This window comes from Salmo trutta, chromosome 15 (genome assembly GCF_901001165.1).
Source record: "Salmo trutta chromosome 15, fSalTru1.1, whole genome shotgun sequence".
In the NCBI taxonomy this organism is placed as follows: Eukaryota; Metazoa; Chordata; class Actinopteri; order Salmoniformes; family Salmonidae; genus Salmo; species Salmo trutta.
The window spans coordinates 62,222,270-62,238,890 of record NC_042971.1 but is presented as its reverse complement, the minus strand read 5'-3'; the positions used below and the strand labels follow the sequence as shown (position 1 = coordinate 62,238,890).

Below are 16,621 nucleotides of genomic sequence, written 5' to 3'. Positions count from 1 at the left end.
ATTATCTCTAGTAATTATGTGTTGATGTTATCTCTGGTAATTATGTGTTGATATTATCTCTGGTAATGATGTGTTGATATTATCTCTAGTAGTAATGTGGTGATATTATCTCTGGTAATGATGTGGTGATATTATCTCTGGTAATGATGTGGTGATATTATCTCTGGTAATGATGTGGTGATATTATCTCTTAATGACGTGGTGATATTATCTCTGGTAATGATGTGTTGATATTATCTCTAGTAGTAATGTGGTGATATTATCTCTGGTAATGATGTGGTGATATTATCTCTGGTAATGATGTGGTGATATTATCTCTGGTAATGATGTGTTGATATTATCTCTTAATGATGTGGTGATATTATCTCTAGTAGTAATGTGGTGATATTATCTCTGGTAATGATGTGGTGATGTCACCCCTAGTAAGAACCTGGTGATGTCACCCCTAGTTAGAACGTGGTGATGTCACCCCTAGTTAGAACGTGGGGATGTCACCCCTAGTAAGAAAGTGGTGATGTCACCCCTAGTTAGAACGTGGTGATGTCACCCCTAGTTAGAACGTGGTGATGTCACCCCTAGTTAGAACGTGGTGATGTCACCCCTAGTTAGAACCTGGTGATGTCACCCCTAGTAAGAACCTGGTGATATCACCCCTAGTAAGAACCTGGTGATGTCACCCCTAGTTAGAACCTGGTGATGTCACCCCTAGTAAGAACCTGGTGATGTCACCCCTAGTAAGAACCTGGTGATGTCACCCCTAGTAAGAACCTGGTGATGTCACCCCTAGTAAGAACCTGGGGATGTCACCCCTAGTTAGAACCTGGTGATGTCACCCCTAGTTAGAACGTGGTGATGTCACCCCTAGTTAGAACGTGGTGATGTCACCCCTAGTAAGAACCTGGTGATGTCACCCCTAGTAAGAACCTGGTGATGTCACCCCTAGTTAGAACGTGGTGATGTCACCCCTAGTTAGAACGTGGTGATGTCACCCCTAGTTAGAACGTGGTGATGTCACCCCTAGTAAGAACCTGGTGATGAGAAGAAGTTGAAATAATATAATCTCAAGTCATTTGCATCAGGAGTAGAACTAACAAGAGGAGAATGTTTGTTTCGTCATTTTGAATCGACTTTAAAATGCCTTTTGTTTCATCTGTTTAATCAAAAGAGTTTTTGACGTATTAAATTCACTTTGATGTTCTCCTCACACCGAGGAAGAATGCTTCCTAAATGACACCCTATTCCCTATATAGTGCACTACTTTAGACCAGAGCCCTATAGAACCCTATTCCCTATATAGAGGACTACTTTAGACCAGAGCCCTATTCCCTATATAGTGCACTACTTTAGACCAGAGCCCTATAGAACCCTATTCCCTATATAGTGCACTACTTTAGACCAGAGCTCAATGGAACCCTATTCCCTATATAGTGCACTACTTTAGACCAGAGCCCTATGGAACCCTATTCCCTATATAGTGCACTACTTTAGACCAGAGCCCTATGGAACCCTAATCCCTATATAGTGCACTACTTTAGACCAGAACCCTATTCCCTATATAGTGCACTACTTTAGACCAGAGCCCTATGGCACCCTATTCCCTATATAGTGCACTTCTTTAGACCAGAACCCTATTCCCTATATAGTGCACTACTTTAGACCAGAGCCCTATGGAACCCTATTCCCTATATAGTGCACTACTTTAGACCAGAGCCCTATGGCACCCTATTCCCTATATAGTGCACTTCTTTAGACCAGAACCCTATTCCCTATATAGTGCACTACTTTAGACCAGAGCCCTATGGAACCCTATTCCCTATATAGTGCACTACTTTAGACCAGGGCCCTATGGAACCCTATTCCCTACATAGTGCACTACTTTAGACCAGAGCCCTATAGAACCCTATTCCCTATATAGTGCACTACTTTAGACCAGAGCCCTATAGAACCCTATTCCCTATATAGTGCACTACTTTAGACCAGAGCCCTATGGAATCCTATTAACCATATAGTGCACTACTTTAGACCAGAGCCCTATGGAACCCTATTCCCTATATAGTGCACTACTTTAGACCAGAGTCCTATGGAACCCTATTCCCTATATAGTGCACTACTTTAGACCAGAACCCTATTCCCTATATAGTGCATTACTTTAGACCAGAGCCCTTTGGAACCCTATTCCCTATATAGTGCACTACTTTAGACCAGAGCCCTATGGAACCCTATTCCCTATATAGTGCACTACTTTAGACCAGAGCCCTATGGAACCCTATTCCCTATATAGTGCACTACTTTAGACCAGAGCCCTATGGAACCCTATTCCCTATATAGTGCACTACTTTAGACCAGAACCCTATTCCCTATATAGTGCATTACTTTAGACCAGATCCCTTGTGTGCGCTATGTAGGGAATAATGTACTATTTTGGATGCATGCCAAAGGTTTTCAACACAATGTGAAAGTAATGCTGAGCAGAGGTGGGACCAAGTTACTATTATTCGAGTCACAAGGTCCAAGTCGCAACTCGAGTCCCAAGTGTCGAGTCTTGAGTCAAGTCCAAATCATGCATTCTAAGAGCAAGTCAAAACGAGTTGTGTCAAATCTAGTTAAAAAAAAAGTATCTATACATGCAATGACTGTCTATTCATTGAGGCTACCAGACAGCCATTTTCATTATTTTGTCTACAACATATTTGGATTATGTTAATAATTAAATTTTTAAATGTTATGTTAATAATTACATTTTTAAAACAAATTCCAAAATGCAAGCTTCATAAATAAATAATCAATGTCATATCGAATTGTTGCTTGATGTCCCATTGCTGGTTATCTTGCGATGTAAACAGTTCATATTGTTGATCACCACATTTTTTTTGGAGCTGCATATTTATTACGGCGATCCCCTACATTTTAACGTTTGCACTGCACTCGATCCTATAGCTGTCAATGATTTTGTATATGCACTAGATGACTACCAGGGGGCGCTGTGTCAAAGCCCCCAATTGTAAAAAATGTAATTGTTTTATATGGATACTAATACAAATGTAAGCCTACCGGAGAAAATGAAGCATATCCTTTACACACTAATGCTGATGACTGGTCAGCAGTCAAGACTGCTTAGTTTTGTTTGTTTAGTTTTTTTTACAATAATTTGGTGCAGTACCGTAGGCCTATGTTAGAAACCAGATTATATAGGCAAAGGTATAAATATAACATATTAATGTTATGTTTACAGTGACTTCGGCAAGTATTCAGATTACAGGTTACAGCCTTTTTCTAAAATGTATTAAATCGTTTTGTTTTTATCATCAATCTACGCACCATACCCCATAGTGACAAAGCAAAAATATTTTTTTAGAAAATGCTACTAATTTATTAAAAATAAAAACCTGAAATTTCTCATTTATATAAGTATTCAGACCCTTTACTCAGTACTTTGTTGAAGCACCTTTGGTAGCGATTAGAACCTCGAGTCTTCTTGGGTAGGATGCTACAAGCTTGGTACACCTTTATTAGGGGAGTTTCTCCCATTCTTCTCTGCAGAGCCTCTCAAGGTCTGTCAGGTTGGATGGGGACCTTTGCTGCACAGCTATTTTCAGGTCTCGAGAGATTTTCCATCTGTTTTAAGTTCGGGCTCTGGCTGGGCCACTCAAGGACATTCAGAGACGTGTCCCGAAACCAGTCTTGCATTGTCTAACGTCTTTGTCCTGTTGGAAGGTGAACCTTCGCCCCAGTCTGAGGTACTGAGCGCTCTGGAACAGGTTTTCATCAAGGATCTCTCTGTACTTTGCTCCGTTCATCTTTGCCTCGATCCTGACTAGTGTCCCAGTCCCTGCCACTGAAAAACATCCCCACAGCATGATGCTGCCACCACCATGCTTCACCGTAGGGATGGTGCCAGGTTTCCTCCAGACGTGACACTTGGCATTCAGGCCAAAGAGTTGAATCTTGGTTTCATCAGACCAGAGAATCTTGTTTCTCATGGTCTCAAACTCCAAGCGGGCTGTGCCTTTTACTGAGGAGTGGCTTCCGTCTGGCCACTCTACCATAAAGGCCTGATTGGTGGAGTACTGCAGAGATGGTTGTCCTTCTGGAAGGTTCTCCCATCTCCACAGAGGAACTCTGGAGCTCTGTCAGAGTGACCATTTGGTTCTTGGTGACCTCCCTGACCAAGGCCCTTCTCCCCCAATTGCTCAGTTTGGCCGGGCAGCCAGCTCTAGGAAGAGTCTTGGTGGTTCCAAACTCCTTCCATTTAAGAATGATGGAGGCCACTGTGTTCTTGGGGACCTTCAATGCGGAATAAATGTTTTTGTACCCTTCCCCAAATCTGTGCCTTGACACAATCCTGTCTCAGAGCTCTACAGACAGTTTCCTTCGACCTCATAGCTTGATTTTTGCTCTGACATGCACTGTCAACTGTGGGACCTCATATAGACAGGTGTGTGTCTTTCCAAATCATGTCCAATCAACAGAATTTACCACAGGTGGACTCCAATCAAGTTGTAGAAACATCTCAAGGATGATCAATGGAATTTCTAGTGTCATAGCAAAGGGTATTTCTGTTTTTTTATATTTAATAAATATGCAAACATTTCTAATACCCTGTTTTCGTTTTGTCATTATTGTGAATTGTGTTTACAATGCTGATGATTTTATTTAATCCATTTTAGAATAAGGCTGTAACGTAACAAAATGTGGAAAAGGTCAAGGGGTCTGAATACTTTCCGAAGGCACTATATGTAGCCAATGAAAATATGTATGAAACATATGTATTTTTCCCATTCAGTTTCATACTTGCGATGCTCCACAACCTTCTCCACTTTGATAACCACTGTGTTAGCTCACCCGACCTGTGTTGATTGACAGTTTGCTGGTCCAATCAGAGGGCCGAGTGTGCATTTCACTTTCAAATCTGCATGTTTTTGTTTTTTTTGCAATTGCGATCCTAACTGCGGCAAACTGTCTCTTGCTGCGTGGAGAGCAATCAAAACATTACGAAACATGGCCAGATCATTTCAAGTCATCTGTCTCTTGCTGCGTGGAGAGCAATCAAAACATTACGAACCCTGGCCAGATAATTTCAAGTCATCGTCAGTGTCTAGTCTAGTCGAGTCCTGAGTTTCGAAAGGCACCAAGTCCAAGTTAAGTCTGAAGTTATTTCTATCAAGTCATCAAGTCATGTGACTGGGAGTCCACACCTCTGGTGCTGAGCTTCTACTAATGATATACTGTGTATACTTCTTCAGGATACAACATTATGGAGAGGAAATCTAATCGATATTGGATAGTACATTTACATTTTAGTCATTTAGTAGACGCTCTTATCCAGAGCGACTTACAGTAGTGAATGCATACATTTCATACATATCATACTTTTTTTTTCTTCGTACTGGTCCCCCGTTTGTCAATAGTGAAGGCTACTTAGCCTCTGCCTTATCTCTGTGGACATTACTACAATGTATGACACCCATACCATTGTGTCTGTGTTGCAACATGTATTGTTTGCAGGTTCAGTGTTCAGTGAGAATGGTGTCTGAGATGTTGCTATGCTGTGTGTGTGTGTGTGTGTGTGTGTGTGTGTGTGTGTTCTTTAGAAATACATTTGATTGATTGATTGATTCTATTTGTCTTTGTTCTTCTGTTTTAGCCCCGTCTCCTGTGAGTGTGGTGAGGAAAGGGAATTCTGGGAAGAACAGTATCGCTGTGTCGTGGCAGGAGCCAGACAGAGCCAACGGGATAATCCTGGAGTACGAGATCAAATACTTTGAGAAGGTACAACTAACCCTCAAACACACAACCTCAAACAATCAACAACTACCCACAACTTCCTCACAAAATAACCTAGAATTACCTATAGCTACCTACGTAATACAACCTCACAAAGCTAGCAGGTAGCCAAGTGGTTAGAACGTTGGGACAGTAACTGAAAGGTTGCTGGATCGAATCCCCGAGCTGACAAGGAAAATCTGTCATTCTACCCCTGAACAAGGCAGTTAACCCACTGTTCTCCGGTAGACCGTCATTGGAAATAAGAATTTATTCTTACCTGATTTGCCTAGTTAAATAAAGGTTAAATTGGAAGAATAAAAACTACCTACAATTACCTAGAACTAACTACATACTAGAACCTCATAAAACAACCTGAAACTAAGTTTCTTACTAACATGGTCAAACAAACAACCTTCAAACATCCATAGTTTACTAAATCCAATATCTGGCTATAGTGTTACCCAGTTTATGCCAACAGCTACTGTTGTATACTGGAATTGAAGACATCCTCCAGCGATTTTTAGAATTTTTTGTAATTTTTTTTAAACTTTTACTGTTGAAAAGGGATATCCGAAGTATAAATACGGTAACGTACACACACTAAACGGTAAAAATATACCTTAAGGAGTTGGTCTGATGGTAATTTGTGATGAGGAGCACTAGAGACCAAAAGAGGAAAGGCCCACCCCTCATGACTCACCTAGATGTGTTTTTTATAAAAAAAGGATTTTGGCAATGAAGCTCTTTGTCTACTTCCCCAGGGTCAGATTACTTGGACTATTTGCATTAAGGTCTACTACACCTGTTGTATTCAGCATTTCACTGTAAGGTCTACTACACCTGTTGTATTCAGCATTTCACTGTAAGGTCTACTACACCTGTTGTATTCAGCATTTCACTGTAAGGTCTACTACACCTGTTGTATTCAGTATTTCACTGTGAGGTCTACTACACCTGTTGTATTCAGCATTTCACTGTGAGGTCTACTACACCTGTTGTATTCAGCATTTCACTGTGAGGTCTACTACACCTGTTGTATTCAGCATTTCACTGTGAGGTCTACTACACCTGTTGTATTCAGCATTTCACTGTGAGGTCTACAACACCTGTTGTATTCAGCATTTCACTGTGAGGTCTACAACACCTGTTGTATTCAGCATTTCACTGTAAGGTCTACTACACCTGTTGTATTCAGCATTTCACTGTAAGGTCTACTACACCTGTTGTATTCAGCATTTCACTGTGAGGTCTACTACACCTGTTGTAGTCAGTATTTCACTGTGAGGTCTACACCTGTTGTATTCAGCATTTCACTGTAAGGTCTACTACACCTGTTGTATTCGGCGCATGTGACAAATAAACTTTGATTTGATTTGATTAACTATATTTGTATGTCTCTGCAGTTTGAAGGAAAGTTGCTAAGTAGCGTTAGCGCGATTGCTACGTATCATTAGGGCAATGACTGGAAGTGTATTGTAACTGCTAGCATGCTAGTAGATACATAGACTTCATGCTAGTAGATACCATAGACTTTCAGTCATTGTGCTAATGCTAGTTAGCATTGGCTACTGAAACTACCTCGAACTTCCTTCATACTGGATGTAGAGACATAAAAATGGTATCCATGAGTTCATCCGCCTCTGGGAAAGTAGAAAGTAGAAAGGGCTTCATTGACAAAATCCCCAAGTGTCCCTTTAAGTAAATCAGGTGTAAAATGAGGTGAAAAGGAGACTGGAATGTCACATTAAGTAGAACAGTTGCCTGTTTTTCTGTCAAACCACAGTTCTAACAGTCAGTGGCCTTTTATAGGTTTGACAAAAGAGCAGGTTGGTATTGATACCAACCTGAAAATAGGACCTCACCAACACTCAGTCCTCACTATTCTCAGAATGTAAGATTTAGACTACGGAGAGGAGAGGAGAGGTAGAGAGGAGAGGTGTGCCTGCTGCCTTCCTCATTGTTCCAGATAATAGAGACCATTTAGCCAGAGTGCTTTAGGCCCTTTCTGACTAGACCTGTGAAAATGATCCACACTGCTGGCCTTCACACACACACAGACAACACAAACACAGTCACACACACACAGACAACACAAACACAGTCACACACACAGTCACACACACACAGTCACACACACACACACACAGACAACACAAACACACACAGTCACACACACACAGACAACACACACACATACAGTCACATACACACAGACAACACACAGTCAGACACACACAGACAACACAAACACACACAGTCACACACACAGTCACACACACACACAGTCACACACACACAGACAACACACACAGTCACACACACACAGTCACACACACACAGACAACACACACAGTCACACACACACAGACAACACACACACACACAGTCACACACACACACACACACAGACAACACACACACACACAGTCACATACACACAGACAACACAAACAGTCACATACACACAGACAACACACACACAGTCACACACACACAGACAACACAAACACGCACACTCATTTATGTGAAAAATAAGGAGGTTGAAAAATAACAGCAAAATGAGGACACAGCTTTCTGAAAGTCAACACACACACACACAACTCTATTCCACCCTGACAGGAATAAGGTACACTTTAACTCCGAACTACAACACACACACACACTCACACACACTCATCCTTGTGGCTTTCTCTCTGGGCTCTCTCCTAGGACCAGGAAACCAGCTACACTATCATTAAGTGTAAGGAAACAGAGCTCGTGGCTGACGGGCTGAAGCCATCATCAGTCTACATATTCCAGATCAGAGCCAGAACATCAGCTGGGTACGGAGGATTCAGCCGGCCCTTCGAGTTCGAGACCAGCCCCTACAGTGAGTCATGCATTTATAGACATACGCAATGTTATAAAGCCTTGTTCTGTGTAAAGCCACACACACACACACACACACACACATGCTGTATAAAGCCTTGTTCTGTGTAAAGCCTTGTTCTGTATTTTCTCCAGAAAATATACTGCATGTTTACACCAGGCATATAGGTCTGTTTAGTACAGGACGTCCATAGACTGTTTATTATAGGACCTATGGACTGTTTATTATAGGACCTATAGACTGTTTATTATAGGACCTATATAGACTGTTTATTATAGGACCTATAGACTGTTTATTATAGGACATATAGACTGTTTATTATAGGACATATAGACTGTTTAGTACAGGACCTATAGACTGTTTATTATAGGACATATAGACTGTTTAGTACAGGACCTATAGACTGTTTATTATAGGACATATAGACTGTTTATTATAGGACCTATATAGACTGTTTATTATAGGACATATAGACTGTTTATTATAGGACATATAGACTGTTTAGTACAGGACCTATAGACTGTTTATTATAGGACATATAGACTGTTTAGTACAGGACCTATATAGTGTTTAGTACAGGACCTATAGACTGTTTATTATAGGACCTATAGACTGATTATTATAGGACCTATATAGACTGTTTATTATAGGACCTATAGACTGTTTAGTACAGGACCTATATAGACTGTTTAGTACAGGACCTATAGACTGTTTAGTACAGGACCTATATAGACTGTTTATTATAGGACCTATAGACTGTTTATTACAGGACCTATAGACTGTTTAGTATAGGACCTATATAGTGTTTAGTACAGGACCTATATAGACTGTTTAGTACAGGACCTATATAGTTGGTTTAGTACAGGACCTATATAGTTGGTTTAGTACAGGACCTATAGACTGTTTAGTACAGGACCTATATAGTTGGTTTAGTACAGGACCTATATAGTTGGTTTACTATAGGACCTATAGACTGTTTAGTACAGGACCCATAGACTGTAATGTGTCAGGGTCCCCGCTAACAGGCTGCTCTTCCCCAGCAGTAGCTGCATCCAGTGACCGGTCGCAGTTCCCCATCGTCGCTGTAGCCATCACTGTAGGCGTTATACTGCTGGCCCTGGTGACTGGCTTACTGCTTAGTGGAAGGTAAGATTATATCTCTGTCACCCTGTCTGTGTCTCTGTCTCTGTCTCCTGCCTGTCCCTGTCTCTGTCCCCTGCCTTGTCCCTGTCTGTGTCCATGTCTCTGTCTCCTGCCTTGTCCCTGTCTCTGTCCCCTGCCTTGTCCCTGTCTCTGTCCACTGCCTTGTCCCTGTCTGTGTCCCTGTCTCTGTCCCCAGTCTGTGTCCCTGTCTCTGTCTCTGTCCCCTGCCTTGTCCCTTTCTGTGTCCCTGTCTGTGTCCCTGTCTCTGTCCCCTGCCTTGTCCCTGTCTCTGTCCCCTGCCTTGTCCCTGTCTGTGTCCCTGTCTGTGTCCCTGTCTGTGTCCCTGTCTGTGTCCCTGTCTCTGTCCCCTGCCTTGTCCCTGTCTGTGTCCCTGTCTGTGTCCCTGTCTCTGTCCCCTGCCTTGTCCCTGTCTGTGTCCCTGTCTGTGTCCCTGTCTCTGTCCCTTGTCCTTGTCTGTGTCCCTGTCTCTGTCCCCTGCCTTGTCCCTGTCTCTGTCCCCTGCCTTGTCCCTGTCTGTGTCCCTGTCTCTGTCCCCTGCCTTGTCCCTGTCTGTGTCCCTGTCTCTGTCTCCTGCCTTGTCCCTGTCTGTGTCCATGTCTCTGTCTCCTGCCTGTCCCTGTCTGTGTCTTTGTCTCTGTTCCCTGCCTTGTCTCTGTCTCCTGCCTGTCCCTGTCTGTGTCCCTGTCTCTGTCCCCTGCCTTGTCCCTGTCTGTGTCCATGTCTCTGTCCCCTGCCTTGTCCCTGTCTGTGTCCCTGTCTCTGTCTCCTGCCTTGTCCCTGTCTGTGTCCCTGTCTTTGTCCCCTGCCTGTCCCTGTCTCTGTCCCCTGCCTGTCCCTATCTGTGTCCCTGTCTCTGTCTCCTGCCTTGTCCCTGTCTGTGTCCCTGTCTCTGTCTCCTGCCTTGTCCCTGTCTCTGTCCCCTGCCTGTCCCTGTCTCTGTCCCTGTCTCTGTCCCCTGCCTTGTCCCTGTCTGTGTCCCTGTCTCTGTCTCTTGCCTTGTCCCTGTCTGTGTCCCTGTCTCTGTCCCCTGCCTGTCCCTGTCTGTATCCCCTGCCTGTCTCCTTCCCCTGCCTGTCTCCTTCCCCTGCCTGTCTCCTTCCCCTGCCTGTCTCTGTCCCCTGCCTGTCTATGTCCCCTGCCTTGTCCCTGTCTGTGTCCCTGGGCATGGGGAGGTGGGGCTGTTCTCATAGAAATACAATGATGATTTCCGTCATTCTACTCTATGGTTGTTCTCATACCCTCACAGGAAGCTGAGGCAGAGACAATATCCTGTTTCACGCACGCCGCACAGGTTACTTTGCATGACAACACCAACACCACATCACAGTACTATGACTGGCCTGCTGCTGACAACAACAGTACCAGCAGTCACAGTACTATGACTGGCCTGCTGCTGACAACAACAATACCAGCAGTCACAGTACTATGACTGGCCTGCTGCTGAACAACAACAACACCAGCAGTCACAGTGCTATGACTGGCCTGCTGCTGACAACAACAATACCAGCAGTCACAGTACTATGACTGGCCTGCTGCTGACAACAACAATACCAGCAGTCACAGTACTATGACTGGCCTGCTGCTGACAACAACAGTACCAGCAGTCACAGTACTATGACTGGCCTGCTGCTGACAACAACAATACCAGCAGTCACAGTACTATGACTGGCCTGCTGCTGAACAACAACAGTACCAGCAGTCACAGTACTATGACTGGCCTGCTGCTGAACAACAACAATACCAGCATCATAGAGCAACATGGTCCCATTTGGATCATTTCTGCCACAGAAGGAAAATGTTAACACATACAGTACTGCAAGACTTCAATATTCACAGGGTTCAGTATTCACAGGGTTCAATATTCACAGGGCTTAGTATTCACAGGGTTCAGTATTCACAGGGTTCAGTATTCACAGGGTTCAATATTTGGCCATTTCAATATTCTCATTATATCCAACACAATGACATCAAACTCTGGATACATTTTAATAAGGACATCTTTCCTTAGGCCTACAATAACTTGCTGACAGCAGCCTCTGCAATTCCTGTACCTTAGTTTGAGAGCAAGGTAATGGCAGTGTTCCTTCTTCAGAGAGATTTTCCCCACAAGAAATACAATCTTGAAACTGACAGCTTGACAATAGCTACTGCTTTAAAGACAATCTATTGTTTGGAGGGTGTTCTACCTGTCCACCGTTTCTGTGTTTTACCTGTCCGCCGTTTCTGTGTTTTACCTGTCCACCGTATCTGTGTTTTACCTGTCCGCCGTTTCTGTGTTTTACCTGTCCACCGTATCTGTGTTTTACCTGTCCGCCGTTTCTGTGTTTTACCTGTCCGCCGTTTCTGTGTTTTACCTGTCCGCCGTTTCTGTGTTTTACCTGTCCGCCGTTTCTGTGTTTTACCTGTCCGCCGTTTCTGTGTTTTACCTGTCCGCCGTTTCTGTGTTTTACCTGTCCGCCGTTTCTGTGTTTTACCTGTCTGCCGTTTCTGTGTTTTACCTGTCTGCCGTTTCTGTGTTTTACCTGTCCTCCGTTTCTGTGTTTTACCTGTCCACCGTTTCTGTGTTTTACCTGTCCGCCGTTTCTGTGTTTTACCTGTCCACCGTTTCTGTGTTTTACCTGTCCGCCGTTTCTGTGTTTTACCTGTCCGCCGTTTCTGTGGCAGGGAAGTGAGAGCAGAGCAAAGATGGTGGTGCTGGCTGTCTGAAATAAGGGATCGCTCTTCTCTTCTCCTCTGGGCTGTTTGTGGAGATGTTATGTTCTCCGTTTCACTCAGTATCCTTGACCTGAGATGTAACCTTTCATTTAAGCTTGTCAGGTTCCACATTTAGAATTCCAGAGATAAAGAGCTCGGAAGAGTACCTCTACTCCTGCCTTTAGAGGAGGAGCATCCGAACTGCAACATACTAGGCACCTCAATACGATAAATCCCATCCTACCGTAGCCTTGGCCTCAGTACTTTAGATAAATCCCATCCTGCCGTAGCCTTGTCTCAGTACTTCAGATAGATCCCATCTTGCCTTAGCTGTGGCCTTGGCCTCAGTACTTTAGATAGATCTTTGGCCTCCCAGTAGCCCCCCTTAAAATATAGCCGATCCCTCACACAGTAGCCCCCCTTAAAATATAGCCGATCCCTCACACAGTAGCCCCCCTTAAAATATAGCCGATCCCTCACACAGTAGCCCCCCTGAAAATACAGCCGATCCCTCACACAGTAGCTCCCCTTTAAAAACACTGCAACCACCATAGGCCAATGGCCACTGATGTTTGATTTTGTAAATACATTTTAAAAAATATAAAAAAATTGCAATGTCCTGCTCCTTCCCTGACTTTGCGGTAGTCATGTTTAAAATTTTGCCCCAGTTTTCTCCCAATTTCAATTACAATCTTGGCTCATTGTTGCAACTCCCCAACGGGCTCGGGAGAGGTGAAGGTCGAGTCATACATGCTCTGAAACATGACCCGCCAAACCGAGCTTCTTAGCACCCACCCTCACCAATGTTTCGGAGGAAACACTGTTCAACTAACGACCGAAGTCAGCCTGCAGGCGCCCGGCCCGCCACAAGGAGTCGCTAGTGCCCGATGAGCCAAGTAAAGCCCCCTCCCGGGCAAACCCTCCCCTAACGCGGACGATGCTGGGTGCCGCCCTATGGGATTTACGGTCACGGCAGGTTGTGACACAGCCTGGGATCAAACCCGGGTCTGTAGTGATGACTCAAGCGCTGCGAAGCAGTGCCTTAGACCGCTGTGCCACTCGGGAGGCGCACTCTTTAAAAAAAAAAAACTGAAAAGTATTTAGAGGCTGTTTACCTGTTCTTTTTTTTCTTTTCTTTTTTACAGTAATTGCTAACTTAAGGTGCCAAGACAAATGTGACCAAACGCCTCAATTTGGTCCTAAATAGCAACATTTACATTTTCTTTTTGTTTTTACATTGGTTAAAGTAGAGACTCAGAAAATGGTATATCATACACTGCAGTTGAATAATGATCAAGTAATTCTGCTTTGAAAGTTGATCAACTTGTAAACCCACTTTTAAGAAAATGTCCCTTGAATGTTTTGGTCCACCTACTGGAGAGCTCTATTTTGTCTACACCCATTCAGCATCACTCACACCCTCTTAAGCCTTGGCCCCACCCATCTCTTTAAGGATTCACATATGAGGCCATGTGCTAAACAGAGTGAGTACAGTAGTGTAGTAAACAACCAAAGATTTCAAGACTAAAAGTGGTGAAAGTAGTAGCCTACAATAAGGAAAAACTCCAGGTAAAAATACATTTCATCTAGTCCTTGGCCTATATCCTAATCTGACTTTTCTGCAGGTCACGTGTTCCTCACTTTACTATCTCTGGTAAACACACTATATCAAATAAAATCTAAGTGTATTTGTCGCATACACAGGATACAGAAGGAGTGAACGGTACAGTGAAATGGTTACTTGCATATTTGCATAGTAGCAATATAAAAAACAGAAAGTGTCCAGATAAATATTGTATAAATATTTTATAATGATTAGATGATTCTTACCCAGACATACTGGTCTAAATTGATGGGTCATGTGAAGGAAATACTATAACCCAGCCACATCTAGCTAAGTGGATGGGTCACTATTGTCTAGACATGTAAACATGTTCATGAAATACAATAGATGGTCCTAATCACCCCCAGACACACCTGGCGAACTTGATGGTTCATGTAATCATCTGGCGAAGTGGAGTCTTTTGGTTAGACATGTAGCTAGCTAGCTAACTAAACAGTTAACCTAATGGTGCTTTCAAGACAACTGGGAACTTGGAACAATAGAGGTAAAATCATGACATCAGTGATCTTCAGGTCGGAAAGTCGGGGCTCTAGAAATAGACCCGAGTTCCCGAGTTGAAATTCTGAGTTGGATGACCGTTATAAATTACATTTTCCCAGTGGGAGCTAGTTTTTTTCCCCCCGAGTTCTCAGTTGTCTTGAACACACTGAAGTCGGAAGTCAGAGATTTCTCGAGTTCTCAGTTGTTTTGAATGCGGCAATAATCCCAGCCCATACTACTAGCAATACAAACTGATTGTCATAGCTAGCCACCATGCATAAAACTGCAGGTAGCTAAAGCTAACCAATTAGGTTCAATGTTAGCTAGCATTAGGCTGTGTGTTCTCTTTTTGACTCCCTCCGCATATTTGCAATAAACGGCAGAATTTTCTTCATCTCATTAGCTATAATTTTCTGCTTCCACCTGGCATTCCACAGATTTCAAAACTTGGTCAACTTCTTCTGTGACAACAACACTGATCAACCGTTTCAGAAGACTCTACAATGTCTGGTTCAATTAAAATGTTTTGACCTAAATCAGGGATTTCCTCATTGTCTGATTCAGAGTCAGCATTGTCCTCCAGAAAAAAATGGAGAGAAGTAGCAACACTTTTGCAGTGCTGCAGTAGAAAGGATTACCTACACATACTGAGCAGCTCATGTTATAGACAGAAGCGTGCTACATGGCAGACCAATCCGAACTCATCTCTCGGCATGTCCAGCCCACTCATTATCTCAGCCAATCATGATTAGTGGGAAGATTCCTGGCTTTTTCTGTGGCTAAACCAACTAGGCTGGTCATTGAACAATTGTATTCCTATTTACAGATGGCATACAAGCTTGTTATTAAGGCACATGAATTTCACATGTTCCAGGAGGCATTTCTGTCCCCTAAGAATTTATGTTTACGTTCAAATGCCTCTCCTGTGAAGTGGTGACGTGCGACATTCACCTGTCTTCCTGAAATGAGTCACAGAAGGACGTTGGTACCCAGGCGCTAATGTATCTCTCTCCTCACATAATCAACGTCGTCAATGGATGATTGGGCGATAGAAACCAGATAGAAACTGATAATTGAGCGTGTGATTTCACATCACAATTGAATTTGAATGATCTGAATGATGAAGGCGAAGAGGATGATTTGAATTTAGAACAATAGTGTAAAGATGAGGAAGATTTGTGGGCGTTGTGGGCGGTCTAATCAGACACTGAGTACAACAAACTACATGTGTGTAGTTCACAACGGCAAGCCGAATCAAACGAATGGACGCAGAATTTACATGATCTGGAGTCCGATAGGGGATCAGATATCGAGTTTAACAATCAACGTTGCAATGTTGTTGACGAAAGAGTCTCTTCATTTGATTCGAGCCTCCGCCTCAGATGCCTGAGCCTCGCCGTAGAAAGACCAGAACGGTGTGAGACGGCGATCCCAACGTAAGACAGGAGTCTCTGGCAAAGAAGACTAGCCAGAAAAGTGAACTAACTGGGACAGGAGCTGCCACCCTCTGCACAACACAACATACCAGCTGTACTCCACATCAGTGATGTCAGAGTGGTAAAGCTAGATGTATTGATTTACAACAGCAGTATCATCGTGGATGTATTGATTTACAACAGCACTATCATCATGGATGTATTGATTTACAACAGCACTATCATCATGGATGTATTGATTTACAATAGCACTATCATCATGGATGTATTGATTTACAGCAGCACTATCATCGTGGATGTATTGATTTACAGCAGCACTATCATCGTGGATGTATTGATTTACAGCAGCACTATCATCGTGGATGTATTGATTTACAGCAGCACTATCATCGTGGATGTATTGATTTACAGCAGCACTATCATCGTGGATGTATTGATTTACAACAGCACTATCATCATGGATGTATTGAGTGGAGACGAAGCAGCGGAGGAACTTGTCCAACTCGGGTGGAACCCCGATGAGAGACTCACTGATGGCCCCAACAGGGAACAGAAGGCCTTCCAATACCGTGTGACGAACTGGGGCCC

The 16,621-nt window shown here is 43.3% G+C and overlaps 1 protein-coding gene across 1 annotated transcript in view; it reads left to right on the top strand.

The window, feature by feature from the left end:
- epha5 (EPH receptor A5) overlaps positions 1–16,621 on the top strand; it is a 130,573-nt gene that overhangs the window by 75,913 nt on the left and 38,039 nt on the right. The window contains exons 6-8 of the mRNA XM_029692447.1: positions 5,645–5,769; positions 8,476–8,635; positions 9,679–9,781. Coding sequence (XP_029548307.1) covers positions 5,645–5,769; positions 8,476–8,635; positions 9,679–9,781 — 388 coding nt within the window. The remainder of the gene's footprint in view (positions 1–5,644; positions 5,770–8,475; positions 8,636–9,678; positions 9,782–16,621) is intronic.